Source organism: Ranitomeya imitator, chromosome 2 (genome assembly GCF_032444005.1).
Source record: "Ranitomeya imitator isolate aRanImi1 chromosome 2, aRanImi1.pri, whole genome shotgun sequence".
In the NCBI taxonomy this organism is placed as follows: Eukaryota; Metazoa; Chordata; class Amphibia; order Anura; family Dendrobatidae; genus Ranitomeya; species Ranitomeya imitator.
Window position 1 is genome coordinate 272,379,755 of NC_091283.1, and position 19,504 is coordinate 272,399,258.

The following is a 19,504-nucleotide window of genomic DNA, read 5'->3' on the forward strand; positions in this document are numbered from 1 at the left end:
CTTCTCTGCTCTCACGTACAGGACACTCTGGAGATGTGCGCACGTGAAACAGAGTTCAAGAGCATCCTGTTCGCTCTGTGCTACTTCCACGCAGTGGTGGCCGAGAGAAGGAAGTTCGGACCCCAGGGTTGGAACCGCTCCTATCCCTTTAACACCGGAGACCTCACAATTTCAGTCAACGTGCTGTACAATTATCTGGAAGCCAATGCCAAGGTAAGAACCGGAGCTCCACATGCGGAAAAGCCCCTGGCAGTGTCCTCTAATTTCATACTTTCAGGCCATCGGTAACATAAAATCTCATTGCTAAATGTAAAATGACAGCGAGGCAGGTGCACGGAGGACGGGCCGGACTCCTGGCCCTATTGGCGGTAGAATGATGTCTCATTTAAGACCCCTAATATGTGAATGAGTAGAAAAAGCAATCCCCCTCCTGCATCACCGCGCCATTTAAAAGGGAATTCAACCTTAGTCATGGCAGAAGATGAGGTCCATGAGTGTGTTCAGGGGTCTATCTCGCTGGCAGCAGTGTGAGCGACGTGTAGCTCGCTGACTTTTTATTTGAGCCTCCTCTGCTGTCAAATGACACATAAGTCGCAGCCCTCGCCACTCACATCTGCCCGTCATTTGTCCAGCGTCCTTTACGCCCCATTTACTTTGTGTTTCAGGTCCCCTATGACGACCTTCGTTATCTATTTGGAGAGATTATGTACGGAGGTCACATCACGGATGACTGGGACCGGCGGCTGTGCAGGACTTATCTGGAGGAGTTCATAAAGCCAGAAATGATGGAAGGCGAGCTGTTTCTGGCTCCGGGGTTCCCACTGCCCGGAAACATGGATTACAATGGTTACCACACGGTATTATGGAGACGAGTCGGAGGGTGGTGGGTGGAACATCTACACAATGTCCTCAATAATCACCATTACAGCGCTCTCCTGCTTCTCCTCCCAGTATATCGATGATGTCCTCCCGGCCGAGTCTCCGTATCTGTACGGCCTGCACCCCAATGCAGAGATCGGCTTCCTGACTCAGACATCGGAGAAGTTGTTCCGCACCGTCCTGGAGATGCAGCCCCGGGACAGCAGTATGGGTGAGGGTGGCGGCGTCACCCGGGAGGAGAAGGTAAGGATATTGCATATGGGACCAGACGAAGAACACCCGTCAGCAGATTCTGAGGCCCAGATCAAAAAAGTCCTCATCTGACACATTAGTGGACGGAGGAATAATGTCCGTAAGCTTAGATGCCACCACTAGAAATCTCAGGGCATTATTATAAAGGAGAATATTCTCTTGATGGTAGCCAGGAGGTTAGTTAGTCCGGATAACTAGTCACTCCGCAGCTAATGCTTCCTAATGTGGGCAGTAATGGGGTGATCGAGCTGTACCAGTCCCCTGTCCATTCCTCACTGGACCCCTGCACTACCGAGTGAGTATTGTGTGCACTTCCTCTGCAGGTGAAGGCCACGCTGGACGAGATCCTGGAGAAACTTCCAGAGGAGTTTAATATCATAGAACTGATGGCGAAGGCAGAGGAGAGGACTCCATACATAGTGGTCGCCTTCCAGGAGTGTGAGAGGATGAACATGCTGACCAGAGAGATCAAACGCTCCCTGAAGGAGCTCAACTTAGGGCTGAAGGTAAAAGGCTGGCGATGCCGCACTCTCCGCCAAAATACAACCGAAAGTTTACAGCAAATTGTTACGTTGAGGGTTTTAGTAAACTTGCCCGTCACTCTCGTTCTCCTATTTGTCCTCCAGGGTGAGCTCACCATGACCAGCGACATGGAGAATTTACAGAACGCCATCTTCCTAGACATGGTGCCCGATTCGTGGACCAAAAGAGCTTACCCCTCCATGGCCGGCCTAGCAGGCTGGTTCGTTGACCTCCTCAGCCGTATAAAGGAGTTAGAGACCTGGACAGGAGACTTTGCTCTACCTTCTGCCGTCTGGTTGGCCGGGTTCTTTAACCCCCAGTCCTTCCTTACGGCCATCATGCAGTCTATGGCCAGGAAGAATGAATGGCCGCTCGATAAGATGACACTGCAGTGCGATGTGACCAAGAAGAACAGAGAGGACTTCAGCAGTCCTCCGCGAGAGGGGGCATACGTCCACGGACTGTTCATGGAGGGAGCACGCTGGGACACACAGGTAATGCTTTGTGCCTTTATGTGTCATCCAAAAACCATCAATTACCTTGAATAAGGTGGTAGTTAGTGTCGCATCTAATATAGAGGGCCTCCTTAATACTGAGCTGTATGGAGCCAGAAGAGGACACCACAGTATGACACCATCAGGACTCCCAGCGTGGTGCCGTACGAGCTCTGCACCAGCAGGAGGCCTAAGGGTGATTTCAGATACAGTTCTATCTAAAAGCAACGACCTCAAAACAACTTTAAAAGTCTTTTGGGGAATCGTTGGTCTGACATCAGAGACGGGAGATGGAGAAGCAGCGGCCGTGCCGAACCGTCTTCTCTTTTCTTCTGCCGTCGCCAATGATCTTCAAGAAACTTCATTACAATTTTGAGAGACTGATCAAAGTGGGGCGTCTGGCACATTATCTGCCCGATTAGCGTTGCAGCCCTCCATCGGCTTTTTCTATGGAGTAGCCGGTCTTTGAACATGTGCGAGAGCGTGGAGCCCGAGCACAAATTACCAGAAGACAGTCTACAAGGTCGACGGAGATTCAGCACAAAGACAATGGAAGCGTCGACTTCTCCTCCGTACGAGACCAAGGCCCCGATGTCAGTCGAGAAGAAGATGAATCGCGAAATGAAACAAGATGTAATCCAGCTTTGATTTTTATGGATTAAAAAAGCAGCTTGGATCCCAGAGAAAATGTAAATCTGAGCTTAATTATCAGCGAGTGATCCCTGCACAACAGCGGACTGATCAATGGAAGGTGAAGACGTTCTCCAGATGCATTACGTTCTGGAAAAATCTGCTTAGTAATGAAGAGAAGATGGGAAATGGATGGGCTGACTGCTGAAAGGCTGCTTTACTGGGACAAGCTGGTTACCAGTGATTATCAGCTTACCAACTACAGTAAATAACCACTAGGAGCTCCCTGTATACAGAGATACATGATAAGATCCTGTGTGCAGCCACCACTAGGAGGAACTCCCTGTATACAGAGATACATGATAAGATCCTTTGTGCAGCCACCACTAGGGGGAGCTCCCTGTATACAGAGATACATGATAAGATCCTTTGTGCAGCCACCACTAAGGGGAGCTCCCTGTATACAGAGATACATAAAATCCTGTGTGCAGCCACCACTAGGGGGAGCTCCCTGTATACAGAGATACATGATAAGATCCTGTCTGCAGCCACCACTAGGGGAAGCTCCCTGTATACAGAGATACATAAGATCCTTTCTGCAGTCACCACTAGGGGGAGCTCCCTGTATACAGAGATACATGATAAAATCCTGTCTGCAGCCTCCACTAGGGGGAGCTCCCTGTATAGATACATAAGATCCTGTCTGCAGCCACCACTAGGGGGACCTCCCTATATACAGATACATGATAAGATCCTGTCTGCAGCCACCACTAGGGGGAGCTCCCTGTATACAGATATGTAAGATTCTGTCTGCAGCCACCACCAGGGGGATCTCCCTGTATAGATACATAAGATCATGTCTGCAGCCACCACTAGGGGGAGCTCCCTGTATACAGAGATACATGATAAGATCCTGTCTTCAGTCACCACTAGGGGGAGCTCCCTGTATACAGAGATACATAAGATCCTGTCTGCAGTCAGCACTAGGGGAAGCTCCCTGTATACAGAGATACATAAGATCCTGTCTGCAGCCACCACTAGGGGGAGCTCCCTGTATACAGAGATACATGATAAGATCCTGTCTGCAGTCACCACTAGGGGGAGCTCCCTGTATACAGAGATACATAAGATTCTGTCTGCAGCCACTAGGGGGAGCTCCCTGTATAGATACATGATAAGATCCTGTCTGCAGCCACCACTAGGGGTAGCTCCCTGTATACAGAGATACATAAGATCCTGTCTTCAGTCACCACTAGGGGGAGCTCCCTGTATACAGATATGTAAGATTCTGTCTGCAGCCACCACCAGGGGGATCTCCCTGTATAGATACATAAGATCCTGTCTTCAGTCACCACTAGGGGGAGCTCCCTGTATACAGAGATACATAAGATTCTGTCTGCAGCCACCACTAGGGGGAGCTCCCTGTATACAGAGATACATAAGATCCTGTCTGCAGTCACCACTAGGGGAAGCTCCCTGTATACAGAGATACATAAGATCCTGTCTGCAGCCACCACTAGGGGGAGCTCCCTGTATACAGAGATACATGATAAGATCCTGTCTTCAGTCACCACTAGGGGGAGCTCCCTGTATACAGAGATACATAAGATTCTGTCTGCAGCCACCACTAGGGGGAGCTCCCTGTATACAGAGATACATAAGATCCTGTCTGCAGTCACCACTAGGGGGAGCTCCCTGTATACAGAGATACATAAGATTCTGTCTGCAGCCACTAGGGGGAGCTCCCTGTATAGATACATGATAAGATCATGTCTGCAGCCACCACTAGGGGTAGCTCCCTGTATACAGAGATACATAAGATCCTGTCTTCAGTCACCACTAGGGGGAGCTCCCTGTATACAGATATGTAAGATTCTGTCTACAGCCACCACCAGGGGGATCTCCCTGTATAGATACATAAGATCATGTCTGCAGCCACCACTAGGGGGAGCTCCCTGTATACAGAGATACATGATAAGATCCTGTCTTCAGTCACCACTAGGGGGAGCTCCCTGTATACAGAGATACATAAGATTCTGTCTGCAGCCACCACTAGGGGGAGCTCCCTGTATACAGAGATACATAAGATCCTGTCTGCAGTCACCACTAGGGGAAGCTCCCTGTATACAGAGATACATAAGATCCTGTCTGCAACCACCACTAGGGGGAGCTCCCTGTATAGAGATACATGATAAGATCCTGTCTGCAGTCACCACTAGGGGGAGCTCCCTGTATACAGAGATACATAAGATTCTGTCTGCAGCCACTAGGGGGAGCTCCCTGTATAGATACAGAAGATCCTGTCTGCAGCCACCACTAGGGGTAGCTCCCTGTATACAGAGATACATAAGATCGTGTCTTCAGTCACCACTAGGGGGAGCTCCCTGTGTACAGAGATACATAAGATCCTGTCTGCAGTCACCACTAGGGGGAGCTCCCTGTATACAGATACATGATAAGATCCTGTCTGCACCCACCACTAGGGGGAGCTCCCTGTATAGATACATAAGATCCTGTCTGCACCCACCACTAGGGGGAGCTCCCTGAATACAGAGATACATAAGATCCTGTCTGCAGCTACCACTAGGGGGAGCTCCCTGTATACAATATTAAATGAAAATGTTGTGCCAAGTTGCAGTCTGCAATCTTCATTCATTTCTCGACCCGCTGATTGTTTCAGACTTTTCTCCCTCCTCAGTAATACAGGCTGGATGTGAGTTCTGTGCTGCTGTCTTCTCTAGCTTTCATGTACCAGCACTGCTTCATTCCTGTACCGATTTCCCCTTCCTCACAACACGAAGGATCACGCGCTTTCATCCATCTTTACAGGACAGTCAGGAGCACTGATGGATCCATGTCCCTAGATTTACTTCCATACCCACTACAGCCGCAAATTGGTAGAAATTTTTTGAGCCCATTAAGAGGTTATTAATTTTCTTCCTAAATGCAATTTTAAGAAATATAAATTGAGCGGGTGCAGAGGCGATGACCACGACTGAGAGGTAGAAGGAATGAGCCGTATCTACTGTACATAAGCCAGTAATTCGGCATTCGTCTTACAAGCTGCGGAGCATGAACGGAGGGCGCTCTGCGGGCAAATCCAGACAATCGCTGCTCCGACCATTTATAACAATCCGACAGATTTCCCAGGAAGAAATAAAACCCAACTATTTAAGATCCGTCCGCTGGTAGCACATTAATAATGCGTGCGGCCGGCGTCCGCACACCGCCATCTATCATTTCAATATCTGCCGTGCTTAAGAGCCCGAAATCTGCGTCTCCGCACATCCATCTCGGCCTTATCGCATCATTCATCTTGGAGCTGGATCCGCTTCTTATGGGTGTTGGCGCTGAATATATTAAAGCCGCGTTCACCAGATATTGTTTCCATGGTGATTTATAATCACATGTGATATAATTTTTTTTTTTTTTAAAAGAATGATATCTGCATTTCACTCGCGCTTTTAAAAGCGATCCCGTCACCAGGAAGATGTCTAATAAAGACTGAAGTAGTCCTACAAGGGTCACACTTGGTGTCTCTGCCTTTGTGCCGAGCTGCAGTACCACACACAGCCATACATGATGATGGCGCTGTTTTGCCATAAAGCAGCGTCATTTTAACCCTTCCTGATACTTACAGTGTACCATTTGTGTTATCTCTCCCTTGCAGACCAGCATCATCACCGACGCGCGGCTCAAAGACTTGACTCCTGCGATGCCGGTCATCTTCATCAAGGCGATCCCCGTGGATAAACAGGACACCCGCAATGTCTACGCCTGTCCTGTGTACAAGACGCGGCAGAGAGGACCTACATACGTGTGGACATTCAACCTCAAGACCAAGGAGAACCCCTCGAAATGGGTCCTGGCGGGGGTGGCGCTGCTGTTGCAGATTTAGAGGCCCACCTGGTGAATTCTCGCGTGGACTCTTGACACTTCAGACACTTTCCTATTTTTTTTGTTGCACTGAGAGGATCCCGCACCTTGTGAAAAATCCAGTATTAAGAGTAATATATATGGGAGGAGCGTCCTCAGCGGAGGCGTCCTGGAAATCTCTTCCAATAAAGCATTTCTTTCTCTTACATTAGTGTTCGGAGCCATCATTGGGGACGGTAATCACGCTCTGTCAGGGGTTACGTCTTTATCCAGGATTTAGATGTACCCCCATTTACTGAGAAGCCGAGTCCAAAGGGTGGAGGTGTGATCTTTTTTCCGATCTTGTTTGCGGAACACAAACGTGCAGTAAAAGTGAGACGGGAGCTGTGTGCAGACGTGCTAGCCTCACTCTCCGCTCGTCTCAGAGTCAAATTTGTGGTCAACTGAAGGTTTGGTTCACATTATTACAGAGATCCAAATTTACTATTTTGCTCAAAAATACCAGACACGTACATACCTTGTTCCTGCACCCAGGGTAAAAATTCAGTATGGCAACCCTTCCCCCCCCCTTCACTAATCTCCCCTCCGTATACGGTGTCCTCACACTATATAGTCTTTGTGTCCGCTGAAACTTTACTCAGTCTCCCAGTCACCTCACACATTTCCCCCCCCCCGTCCCCTTAACACTTCCACCATACTGCCCCCCCTTACACCATTTCCTCCCATACTGTCCCCATTATTTCCCCTCATGCTTTTCCAAAAAAAAAACCTTCTTCCCTATACTGTCACCATAAACTTCTCGAATCTATACTGTGACCTCGTTTTCTCTCCATCTTGTTCCAAACTATGTTGCCCTCATTTTTCCACCCCGTTTTCTCACACTTTTCGATCTCCACATTGTCCCCTTACACTATTCAATCCCCATACTGTCCCCTCACACTTTTCCACCCCCTTACTGTCCCCATACTATCTGCTCATATTATTCCCCCACAACTGAAGGACGTTATTTTTCACGTTTGTGGCCCATTAATGAAATTCGCTTCTGATTGTGTGTCATAGTAAGCTTCCACCTGTCGATCAGGTCCCGTTCCAGGGGCTGGGGATATGTAACCCTCATTATTACACTTCCTCACATCATATTCATGTTTTTCGCCTTCCTAGCGCTTCTCGGCTGCCATGAGGTTGCAGCTTCTGTGTATTCGCCCAAGATCGGGAGAGGAATTCTCTGCAGGTTTTCCCTCTAATTGCTCTACACTTTCATTTCCCCGGTAGCGGCTACAGCGGAGAATCTGTCTTGTAAGGAATAATCCAGATAAATTTGGTTCTTGCCGCTGATTAAGCATGGCTGAACACTTGATTCTGCAGCAAAGCTCTATGTACAGGCTGTAAGGAAGCGAGACAGAAAACGACAAATGGAGAGGGTGAAAGATGTAAAACTTTTCTGCAGCAGGATTCCCAGGCTTTGTATGGCCGTGTGCTTCTTGTCTCTGTGTTTGGCAGACCGGATGTCTTATGATTGAGCTCCTCTTTGAAGGACACAATTTACTACTGACCTGGTATACATGAGGCTGTCGACTTCAGGTTGGGAGAAAAGCATCTAATCCGGGTGTTAGTCTGCACCTAGGACAGATGATGCATTTGGTTTCCACCTCATCAGAACTACTTGGCAAGACCTAGTGCAAAAGCGATACAAGACCAGCAAACTCAACACAGGCAGTCAGATCATGACCCTCAGAACAAAGCACAAAACAAAATGACAAGACAGACATCAGCCTTATACCCAACATCATTTATTACTACAATCCACAGTACAGCACTACAGGATTCTTAGGCATTAACCTTTCATTGCCTAAAGGTAATGGCTATAATGATCTTGAACGAGTCCAACTTTCTGTACTAACTATTGGCTTATAGGGGTGCTTCCAACTTGTACAACTAAGGCAACTTATAGATGCGAATGCCACCAATGGGACTATCAGGTCATGAGAACGTGGTGCCAACATACATCCTGGGCAAGGCACAACAGCAGCCGTGTGCAATGTCCATCCATCAGAAATGTCCTTTCTTCTTACTACATCTTAAACTGAATAGTAACTTTAACCAGAAACATAAGTGCAGAAAATAGTACGGCAACTTGTCTTCTAGGACGGGGGTCTTCTTATATATAGTTCACAACATGAAACAAGTCAGAACGATCCAACTGAATCCCCCCTATTTGTGGTTTTCCAACAGTATTACTGAACATATCTTTTGAGAACGTAGGAGTTCTCCGCTTGGAAATCCCAGCGATGTCCATTGACAGACGTCCCACCAATTCTATTTACACATTCTGCTGCCAAACTGATCTGCAAAAACCTCGAGTGAGCACGTCGGCGATCCAATTTTCAACCATCCACTCGCTCCTAGATATAAGACGGCATGGACAGGTCCAGAGAAAGTGGTGGTGAAAGTGTAGAGCTTCTCGACAGGATCACCAAGCTCAAAGAAGGAGAGTGTCCCAGCCTTGCTGTCCAGGTAAACTCCCAGTCTCAGGGCTGAGACCTTCTGAGACAGTGTGATTTTCCTACCGTCGTGTATTACAGAATAGTTGTGCTGAAACTGACATAAGCACCAGGATTTTGCGTCATCTCCGATCCTACGCGTTGGCTTTTTCGTGCCTATACTGGGATAGACTACTCCTATCCTCCAAGACCTGTTATCACAGGTCTCAACTTCCCAGTAACATCTTCCCGAGAAGCTCTGAGAGCTCAGCACCTGAAAAACTACAAAATTCTGTGGATTTCGTTTTCTTTTTATTATGGAATAAGACGCCGTTTTCTGGTCTTTGGACACCGTGATGTTGCGCCCAGCTGTGTCCGGATCCAGTGAGATGTCTATGGCACTGTTCCCTCTGTAGAGGGGTTTGACATTGGTCATAATATCATGCAATTCTCTCCGTAAAGTCTCTGAAATGAGGACCGGGATGAAATCGTCCACATGAAACTCCTCTGCCAAGATCATATTTGCTCTGTATGTTTCTTCAGCCTCAATGTGATCTTGGCCAGCAATCTCAGTCTTTGGTATCAGAAAATTGCCGATCTCCTGAAGGCACGCGATCTGCTTGGATATTTTGTTCTTTCTCACTTCCAGTCGTTTAATATTGTCATCAACGGAAAAGGAAACTCGCTCCTCCTGCCTCCAGATGTCTTTTAGGATGCGAATCTCCAGGGAAGAGAGATTTCTTTTAAGATTTGCAAACAAAGCCTTCGTATTGAGAGCGTAGCGGTCTGCTAAGGTCTGCACCTTTTGTCTGTGGAGCAGATGCTTCTCAGTGCACTTTGCGATAATCTCTCTCTTTAAGGTCAGCTTCTCCAGGACTTCTTCCAGGTTCATGCTCTCGCTGGGCCCGGCGTCTTCATGGGTCTGATTATTTCTGTGCGCCGTGCAGTAAACACAAGTTACATCTTCAGGACTGAAATAATCCAGGACTTTAGTATGGATAATGCATTTTCTAGTTTGGGGAAACAATGTGGGGGCAACCAGCACATGTTCAGGAGACTTGTTGTGGACAGCGATGTGATCATTACACAGCGAGGCCTCACACAAGAGGCAGGACATCACAGCGGACACCGGCATGGTGATACAGTAGGTGCAGGAGATGCCGGCTATGGATGTCTCCTGTGAGAAGGACAGAAGGCGCTGCACTACATTACACAGGGTGATGTTCGGACGAGGACTGGGTCTCATCGAAAACCTTTTCCTACAATATGGGCAGTAGTGGTTCCTGGATGACACTTGGCTGTCCAGGGCTCGGCGAATACACAAGTTGCAGAAATTGTGTCCACACCTCAGAGTCACCGGCTCCGTGTACAGACAAAGGCATATGGGGCAGCACAGCTCATCCTTCAGCTCAGAAAACGATGACATCTTCACACGTCAAAAGTATCTAGAAAAAAAAACAACAAAAAAGGAAAATGTAACACCAATAAATATAAGATGCATCACAAAACACAAACCGTAAAAGCTACTGCAAATCATTCACTGCAACTGGATAGAGACCGAAAAGGGGCCAAACTGCAGCCAGAATAAGGGGACAGCAGGAAAACCTCTCCAGGGTCTTCTGCAGAAATTCGTTCAATCCACGTCTATGGGAAAAGTGATGCGCGACCTCTGCCCCATTCACCTCTATGGGAGAAGTAACGCGCGACCTCTGCTCCATTCACCTCTATGGGAGAAGTGATGCGCGACCTCTGCTCCATTCACCTCTATGGGAGAAGCGATGCGCGACCTCTGCTCCATTCACCTCTATGGGAGAAGCGATGCATGACCTGTGTTCCGTCCACCTCTATAGGAGAAACGACCTCTACTCCGTCCACCTCAATAGAAGTGATGCATAACCTTTGCTCCATCCACCTCTATGGGAGAAACTACCTCCGCTCCATTCACATATGGGAAAAGCGAAGTGAGACTACTACGACATTCACGTCTATGGGACAAGTGATGCATGACCTCTGCTCCATTCTCCTCTATTATTGAAAGATAGGAGACAAAAAAGCGCAAATAGGGTCTTATCCCCAGGATTGTTTCTGATCAATTGTGAGACAACTGCTCACCTGGTAGTACACAGTACAAGCGTGTAGTTTGTCAGCTGCTGCAGATCCACAGGTCGGCGCTGCGACCTCTCAGAACCGTTATAATAGATGAAATGTGGATTACATCCGCGCTGCTGCGACAAATAATAGATCCAGATATACTTGTAAGATGTTCGGGTGGTTTATTCAACGCGTTTCGAAGCTCATGGCTTCTTCTTCAGGAAGTTTCCACACAAACTCCGCTCTGTCATCCTCTATGGGAGAAGTGACCTCCGCTCCGTCCACCGCTATGGAAGAAGCGACCTCCGCTTCATTCACCTCTATGGGAGAAATGACATGTGACCTCTGCTCCATCCACCTTTATGGGAGGTCACTTCTCCCAGAGGTGGTGGACGAGGCAGAGTTTGTTTCTCCCACCTAGGTGGACGAGGCAGAGGTCGGATCTCCCACAGAGGCGGTGGACGGGCCGGAGGTGGCTTCTCCCACAGAGGCGGTGGATGGGGCAGAGGTGGCTTCACCCAGAGGTGGACGGGGCGGAGGTGGCTTCTCCCAGAGGTGGACGGGGCAGAAGTCGCTTCTCCCAGAGGTGGACGGAGCAGAGGTCGCTTCTCCCAGTAGTGGCCGGGGCGGAGATCGCTTTTCCTAGAGGTGGACGGGGCAGAGGTCGCTTCTCCCAGAGGTGGTGGACGGGGCAGAGGTCACACATACAGTAATGCGCGGAGTGGACCCATAAAGCTTTATGTCGGCCCTCCTGCCCCTCCCCCACCTGTAATGCCTCGCTCACTGTATTGCGAGGCTTTTCCTCACCGCAGAGGCCACAACACACCGGCCATCGACACTGGACAATACGCCGACCGGCCCCGGTAACAGACCCCGGCGTTATACACAGGAGGCTCCTCATAGTTCACCCAACTTACCTCACGGAGAGAGAACCGCCAAGTGACTGCGCGTTACCTCCCCAGCACACTGACCACAGCGACACGGCGCTTCTGATTGGCTCGCTGGCTCCTCTCAGAAACGCGCCAAAGACGAGGTCACACTTCTGATTGGTTGTTTGTCTCCCATATTGTCTCGCAACGCCGACTTTCCTGATTGGTTTATGTGCCCTCACACTTGCGCGCCAACACCTAACCATCAGCTGATTGGTTGATATGCCCTCCTGAGGCGTTGGTGCAGCGCGAGTGCGGGCCTGGGAGTTGTAGTTCAAAAAAGCAGAGACGTTATTTTGCTAATTGATTCAAAAACTACAATTCCCATGAATCTGCGCGGTGATTGCCACTGAGGAGCAACAAATTGGCCAAAGATTCACTATATAATGAGTATAGAGCTGGAGTGTTCACCAGTATATAGGACTAGACTGACTGCCCTCATACATAGAGGCAGCCGGAGGTACCTGCCATCAGCACAGTGCCTCCATATATCACAGAGCCTCCATATATCACACAGCCTCCATATATCACACAGCCTCCATATGTCACACAGCCTCCATATGTCACAGAGCCTCCATATGTCACAGAGCCTCCATATATCACAGAGCCTCCATATATCACACAGCCTCCATATATCACAGAGACTCCATATATCACACAGCCTCCATATATCACAGAGCCTCCATATATCACACAGCCTCCATATATCACACAGCCTCCATATATCACACAGCCTCCATATATCACAGAGCCTCCATATATCACACAGCCTCCATATATCACACAGCCTCCATATATCATACAGCCTCCATATATCACACAGCCTCCATATATCACAGAGCCTCCATATATCACAGAGCCTCCATATATCACACAGCCTCCATATGTCACAGAGCCTCCATATATAACACAGCCTCCATATACAGTTAGGGCCAGAAATATTTGGACAGTGACACAAGTTTTGTTATTTTAGCTGTTTACAAAAACATGTTCAGAAATACAATTATATATATAATATGGGCTGAAAGTGCACACTCCCAGCTGCAATATGATAGTTTCCACATCCAAATCGGAGAAAGGGTTTAGGAATCATAGCTCTGTAATGCATAGCGTCCTCTTTTTCAAGGGACCAAAAGTAATTGGACAATGGACTCTAAGGGCTGCAATTAACTCTGAAGGCGTCTCCCTCGTTAACCTGTAATCAATGAAGTAGTTAAAAGGTCAGGGGTGGATTCCAGGTGTGTGGTTTTGCATTTGGAAGCTGTTGCTGTGAGCAGACAACATGCGGTCAAAGGAACTCTCAATTGAGGTGAAGCAGAACATCCTGAGGCTGAAAAAAAAAAAAATCCATCAGAGAGATAGCAGACATGCTTGGAGTAGCAAAATCAACAGTTGGGTACATTCTGAGAAAAAAGGAATTGACTGGTGAGCTTGGGAACTCAAAAAGGCCTGGGCGTCCACGGATGACAACAGTGGTGGATGATCGCCGCATACTTAATTTGGTGAAGAAGAACCCGTTCACAACATCAACTGAAGTCCAGAACACTCTCAGTGAAGTAGGTGTATCTGTCTCTAAGTCAACAGTAAAGAGAAGACTCCATGACAGTAAATACAAAGGGTTCACATCTAGATGCAAACCATTCATCCATGGGCGGACATACCGCCGGTTCAACCTGTGCAACTGCACCGGGGCCCAGAGCCGGAGGGGGCCCCTGAAGGACCGAGAAAGCAGGGCGGTGAATGACAGCCGGCGGCAGGATTACTGATAACAGGAGAAGCAGGGGGCCCGCTCTGCTGCACACGTGATATGATGGTCAAAAGGGGCCCCCTGCCTGACCTCACCTGTTAGCATCCATTACGCTGCTGTCCGGCTGTCACTGGTGCAGTGTGGTGAGGGGCGGCAGACGCTGGAAGAGAGGAGTGAGGGAGTCACTGAAGATGAGTCTCTGACTCGCTGCTGTGCAGGTACACATTCGTCCCAGAGCCCCAGTGATCGGCAGGACTGGGATAGTGGATACACATGAAAATAGGGGGAAGGGAGGAGGAATTACTACTCTAGGTAGGAGATAGGAGAAGGCCTGGCCCGCCGGGAGTCTGCGGGTGCAGGGATGAGAGCTGACAGTCTGGACAGGCTCCATGTCTCCCCTGCTCATTTCCTGTGTTCTGGGCCTGACCAGCTCCCTGCAACTGCACTCTCTGTAGGTACTGTACATATTCCATGTGATGGATGTTGATCTGTCTAGTGTGTGTGTGTGTATTGCTAGTGTGTGTGTATATATAGCTAGTGTGTGTGTGTATATATTGCTAGTGTGTGTGTATATATAGCTAGTGTGTGTGTGTGTATATATATTGCTAGTGTGTGTGTATATATAGCTTGTGTGTGTGTGTGTGTATATATATATATTGCTAGTGTGTGTGTATATATAGCTAGTGTGTGTGTGTGTGTGTATATATATATATTGCTAGTGTGTGTGTATACTGCTGTGTGTATATATATATTGCTAGTGTGTGTGTACTGCTGTGTGCATATATATATATATATATATATATTTATATCGTGTGTGTGTGTGTGTATATATATATATATATATATAGGGCTAGTATATGTGTGTTTACTGCTGTGTGTGTATACGGCTAGTGTGTATACTGCTGTGTGTGTGTATATATAGGGTTAGTACGTGTGTATACTGTTGTGCGTGTATATAGGGCTAGTGTGTATACTGCTGTGTGTGTGTGTATATATATAGGGCTAGTATATGTGTGTATACTGCTGTGTGTGTATATAGAGCTAGTGTGTATACTGCTGTGTGTGTGTGTGTGTATATATATATATAGGGCTAGTATGTGTGTGTATACTGCTGTGTGTGTATATAGAGCTAGTGTGTATATATAGGGCTAGTATATGTGTGTATACTGCTGTGTGTGTATATAGAGCTAGTGTGTATACTGCTGTGTGTGTGTATATATATATATAGGGCTAGTATGTGTGTGTATACTGCTGTGTGTGTATATAGAGCTAGTGTGTATATATAGGGCTAGTATATGTGTGTATACTGCTGTGTGTGTGTATATATATAGGGCTAGTATATGTGTGTATACTGCTGTGTGTGTGTATATATATATATATATATAGGGCTAGTATATGTGTGTATACTGCTGTGTGTGTGTATAGAGCTAGTGTGTATACTGCTGTGTGTGTGTGTGTGTATATATATATAGGGCTAGTATGTGTGTGTATACTGCTGTGTGTGTATATAGAGCTAGTGTGTATATATAGGGCTAGTATATGTGTGTATACTGCTGTGTGTGTATATAGAGCTAGTGTGTATATATAGGGCTAGTATATGTGTGTATACTGCTGTGTGTGTATATAGAGCTAGTGTGTATACTGCTGTGTGTGTGTGTGTATATATATATATAGGGCTAGTATGTGTGTGTATACTGCTGTGTGTGTATATAGAGCTAGTGTGTATATATAGGGCTAGTATATGTGTGTATACTGCTGTGTGTGTGTGTGTATATATATATAGGGCTAGTATATGTGTGTATACTGCTGTGTGTGTGTATATATATATATATATATATATATATAGGGCTAGTATATGTGTGTATACTGCTGTGTGTGTATATAGAGCTAGTGTGTATACTGCTGTGTGTGTGTGTGTGTGTATATATATATATATAGGGCTAGTATGTGTGTGTATACTGCTGTGTGTGTATATAGAGCTAGTGTGTATATAGGGCTAGTATATGTGTGTATACTGCTGTGTGTGTATATAGAGCTAGTGTGTATACTGCTGTGTGTGTGTGTGTGTGTGTGTATATATATATAGGGCTAGTATGTGTGTGTATATAGAGCTAGTGTGTATATATAGGGCTAGTATATGTGTGTATACTGCTGTGTGTGTATATAGAGCTAGTGTGTATACTGCTGTGTGTGTGTGTGTGTGTATATACAGTGGGGCAAAAAAGTATTTAGTCAGTCAGCAATAGTGCAAGTTCCACCACTTAAAAAGATGAGAGGCGTCTGTAATTTACATCATAGGTAGACCTCAACTATGGGAGACAAACTGAGAAAAAAAAATCCAGAAAATCACATTGTCTGTTTTTTTAACATTTTATTTGCATATTATGGTGAAAAATAAGTATTTGGTCAGAAACAAAATTTCATCTCAATACTTTGTAATATATCCTTTGTTGGCAATGACAGAGGTCAAACGTTTTCTGTAAGTCTTCACAAGGTTGCCACACACTGTTGTTGGTATGTTGGCCCATTCCTCCATGCAGATCTCCTCTAGAGCAGTGATGTTTTTGGCTTTTCGCTTGGCAACACGGACTTTCAACTCCCTCCAAAGGTTTTCTATAGGGTTGAGATCTGGAGACTGGCTAGGCCACTCCAGGACCTTGAAATGCTTCTTACGAAGCCTCTCCTTCGTTGCCCTGGCGGTGTGCTTTGGATCATTGTCATGTTGAAAGACCCAGCCACGTTTCATCTTCAATGCCCTTGCTGATGGAAGGAGGTTTGCACTCAAAATCTCACGATACATGGCCCCATTCATTCTTTCATGTACCCGGATCAGTCGTCCTGGCCCCTTTGCAGAGAAACAGCCCCAAAGCATGATGTTTCCACCACCATGCTTTACAGTAGGTATGGTGTTTGATGGATGCAACTCAGTATTCTTTTTCCTCCAAACACGACAAGTTGTGTTTCGACCAAACAGTTCCAGTTTGGTTTCATCAGACCATAGGACATTCTCCCAAAACTCCTCTGGATCATCCAAATGCTCTCTAGCAAACTTCAGATGGGCCCGCACATGTACTGGCTTAAGCAGTGGGACACGTCTGGCACTGCAGGATCTGAGTCCATGGTGGCGTAGTGTGTTACTTATGGTAGGCCTTGTTACATTGGTCCCAGCTCTCTGCAGTTCATTCACTAGGTCCCCCCGCATGGTTCTGGGATTTTTGCACACCGTTCTTGTGATCATTCTGACCCCACAGGGTGGGATTTTGCGTGGAGCCCCAGATCGAGGGAGATTATCAGTGGTCTTATATGTCTTCCATTTTCTAATTATTGCTCCCACTGTTGATTTCTTCACTCCAAGCTGGTTGGCTATTGCAGATTCAGTCTTCCCAGCCTGGTGCAGGGCTACAATTTTGTTTCTGGTGTCCTTTGACAGCTCTTTGGTCTTCACCATAGTGGAGTTTGGAGTGAGACTGTTTGAGGGTGTGCACAGGTGTCTTTTTATACTGATAACAAGTTTAAACAGGTGCCATTACTACAGGTAATGAGTGGAGAAAAGAGGAGACTCTTAAAGAAGAAGTTACAGGTCTGTGAGAGCCAGAAATCTTGATTGTTTGTTTCTGACCAAATACTTATTTTCCACCATAATATGCAAATAAATTGTTAAAAAAACAGACAATGTGATTTACTGGATTTTTTTTTCTCAGTTTGTCTCCCATAGTTGAGGTCTACCTATGATGTAAATTACAGACGCCTCTCATCTTTTTAAGTGGTGGAACTTGCACTATTGCTGACTGACTAAATACTTTTTTGCCCCACTGTATATATATAGGGCTAGTATGTGTGTGTATACTGCTGTGTGTGTATATAGAGCTAGTGTGTATATATAGGGCTAGTATATGTGTGTATACTGCTGTGTGTGTATATATATAGGGCTAGTATATGTGTGTATACTGCTGTGTGTGTGTATATATATATATAGGGCTAGTATATGTGTGTATACTGCTGTGTGTGTATATAGAGCTAGTGTGTATACTGCTGTGTGTGTGTGTATATATAGGGCTAGTATGTGTGTGTATACTCCTGTGTGTGTATACTGCAGTGCTGTGTGTGTATATATTGCTAGTGTGTGTAATTTCTGCTGTATGTATACTGCTGTCTGTATAGGGCTAGTATGTGTGTGTATACTGCTGTGTATACACATATGTTATTATAGGTATTTTATATACAGTGTACATGCATGAGGGGGGCCCCGAATGTATTTCCTGCACAGGGGCCCATTGCTGCTTGTGTCCGCCCCTGCATTCATCAATACCAAAAATAGACAGGCCAGAGTTAAATTTGCAGAAAAACACCTCAAGAAGCCAGCTCAGTTCTGGAAAAGTATTCTATGGACAGATGAGACAAAGATCAACCTGTACCAGAATGATGGGAAGAAAAAAGTTTGGAGAAGAAAGGGAACGGCACATGATCCAAGGCACACCACATCCTCTGTAAAACATGGTGGAGGCAACGTGATGGCATGGGCATGCATGGCTTTCAATGGCACTGGGTCACTTGTGTTTATTGATGACATAAGAGCAGACAAGAGTAGCCGGATGAATTCTGAAGTGTACCGGGATATACTTTCAGCCCAGATTCAGCCAAATGCTGCAAAGTTGATTGGACGGCGCTTCATAGTACAGATGGACAATGACCCCAAGCATACAGCCAAAGCTACCCAGGAGTTCATGAGTGCCAAAAAGTGGAACATTCTGCAATGGCCAAGTCAATCTCCAGATCTAAACCCAATTGAGCATGCATTTCACTTGCTCAAATCCAGACTTAAGACGGAAAGACCCACAAACAAGCAAGACCTGAAGGCTGCGGCTGTAAAGGCCTGGCAAAGCATTAAGAAGGAGGAAACCCAGCGTTTGGTGATGTCCATGGGTTCCAGACTTAAGGCAGTGATTGCCTCCAAAGGATTTGCAACAAAATATTGAAAATAAAAATATTTTGTTTGGGTTATGTTTATTTGTCCAATTACTTTTGACCTCCTAAAATGTGGAGTGTTTGTAAAGAAATGTGTACAATTCCTACATTTTCTATCAGATATTTTTGTTCAACCCTTCAAATTAAACGTTACAATCTGCACTTGAATTCTGTTGTAGAGGTTTCATTTCAAATCCAATGTGGTGGCATGCAGAGCCCAACTCGCTAAAATTGTGTCACTGTCCAAATATTTCTGGCCCTAACTGTATCACAGTGCCTCCATATATCACAGAGCCTCCATATATCACACAGCCTCCATATATCACAGAGCCTCCATATATCACACAGCCTCCATATATCACAGAGCCTCCATATGTCACAGAGCCTCCATATATCACAGAGCCTCCATATATAACACAGCCTCCATATATCACACAGCCTCCATATATCACACAGCCTCCATATATCACACAGCCTCCATATATCACACAGCCTCCATATATCACACAGCCTCCATATATCACACAGCCTCCATATGTCACAGAGCCTCCATATATCACACAGCCTCCATATATCACACAGCCTCCTTATATCACACAGCCTCCATATATCACACAGCCTCCATATATCACAGTGCCT

At 46.4% G+C, this 19,504-nt stretch overlaps 2 protein-coding genes across 4 annotated transcripts in view; one reads left to right on the forward strand and one right to left on the reverse strand.

Annotated features, from left to right (window-relative positions):
- The window catches only part of DNAH9 (dynein axonemal heavy chain 9), a 165,720-nt gene extending 158,861 nt beyond the window's left edge, over positions 1–6,859 (forward strand). For both annotated transcript variants that reach the window (XM_069749229.1, XM_069749230.1), the window contains 6 exons: positions 22–213; positions 666–857; positions 952–1,122; positions 1,455–1,637; positions 1,758–2,147; positions 6,448–6,859. In XM_069749229.1, the coding sequence (XP_069605330.1) occupies positions 22–213; positions 666–857; positions 952–1,122; positions 1,455–1,637; positions 1,758–2,147; positions 6,448–6,675 (1,356 nt within the window). In that variant the 3' untranslated portion in view covers positions 6,676–6,859. The remainder of the gene's footprint in view (positions 1–21; positions 214–665; positions 858–951; positions 1,123–1,454; positions 1,638–1,757; positions 2,148–6,447) is intronic.
- A 1,570-nt stretch (positions 6,860–8,429) lies between these two features.
- The window catches only part of LOC138663120 (E3 ubiquitin/ISG15 ligase TRIM25-like), a 38,488-nt gene continuing 27,413 nt past the window's right edge, over positions 8,430–19,504 (reverse strand). The window contains exons 1-2 of one of the 2 annotated variants that reach the window (XM_069749232.1): positions 12,142–12,169; positions 8,430–10,578 (exon numbers count right to left, since the gene is read on the reverse strand). In XM_069749232.1, coding sequence (XP_069605333.1) covers positions 8,970–10,559 — 1,590 coding nt within the window. In that variant the 5' untranslated portion in view covers positions 10,560–10,578; positions 12,142–12,169 and the 3' untranslated portion in view covers positions 8,430–8,969. Of the gene's footprint in view, positions 10,579–12,141; positions 12,170–19,504 lie in introns of those variants that run through there. The other variant, XM_069749231.1, reaches the window with a different exon arrangement.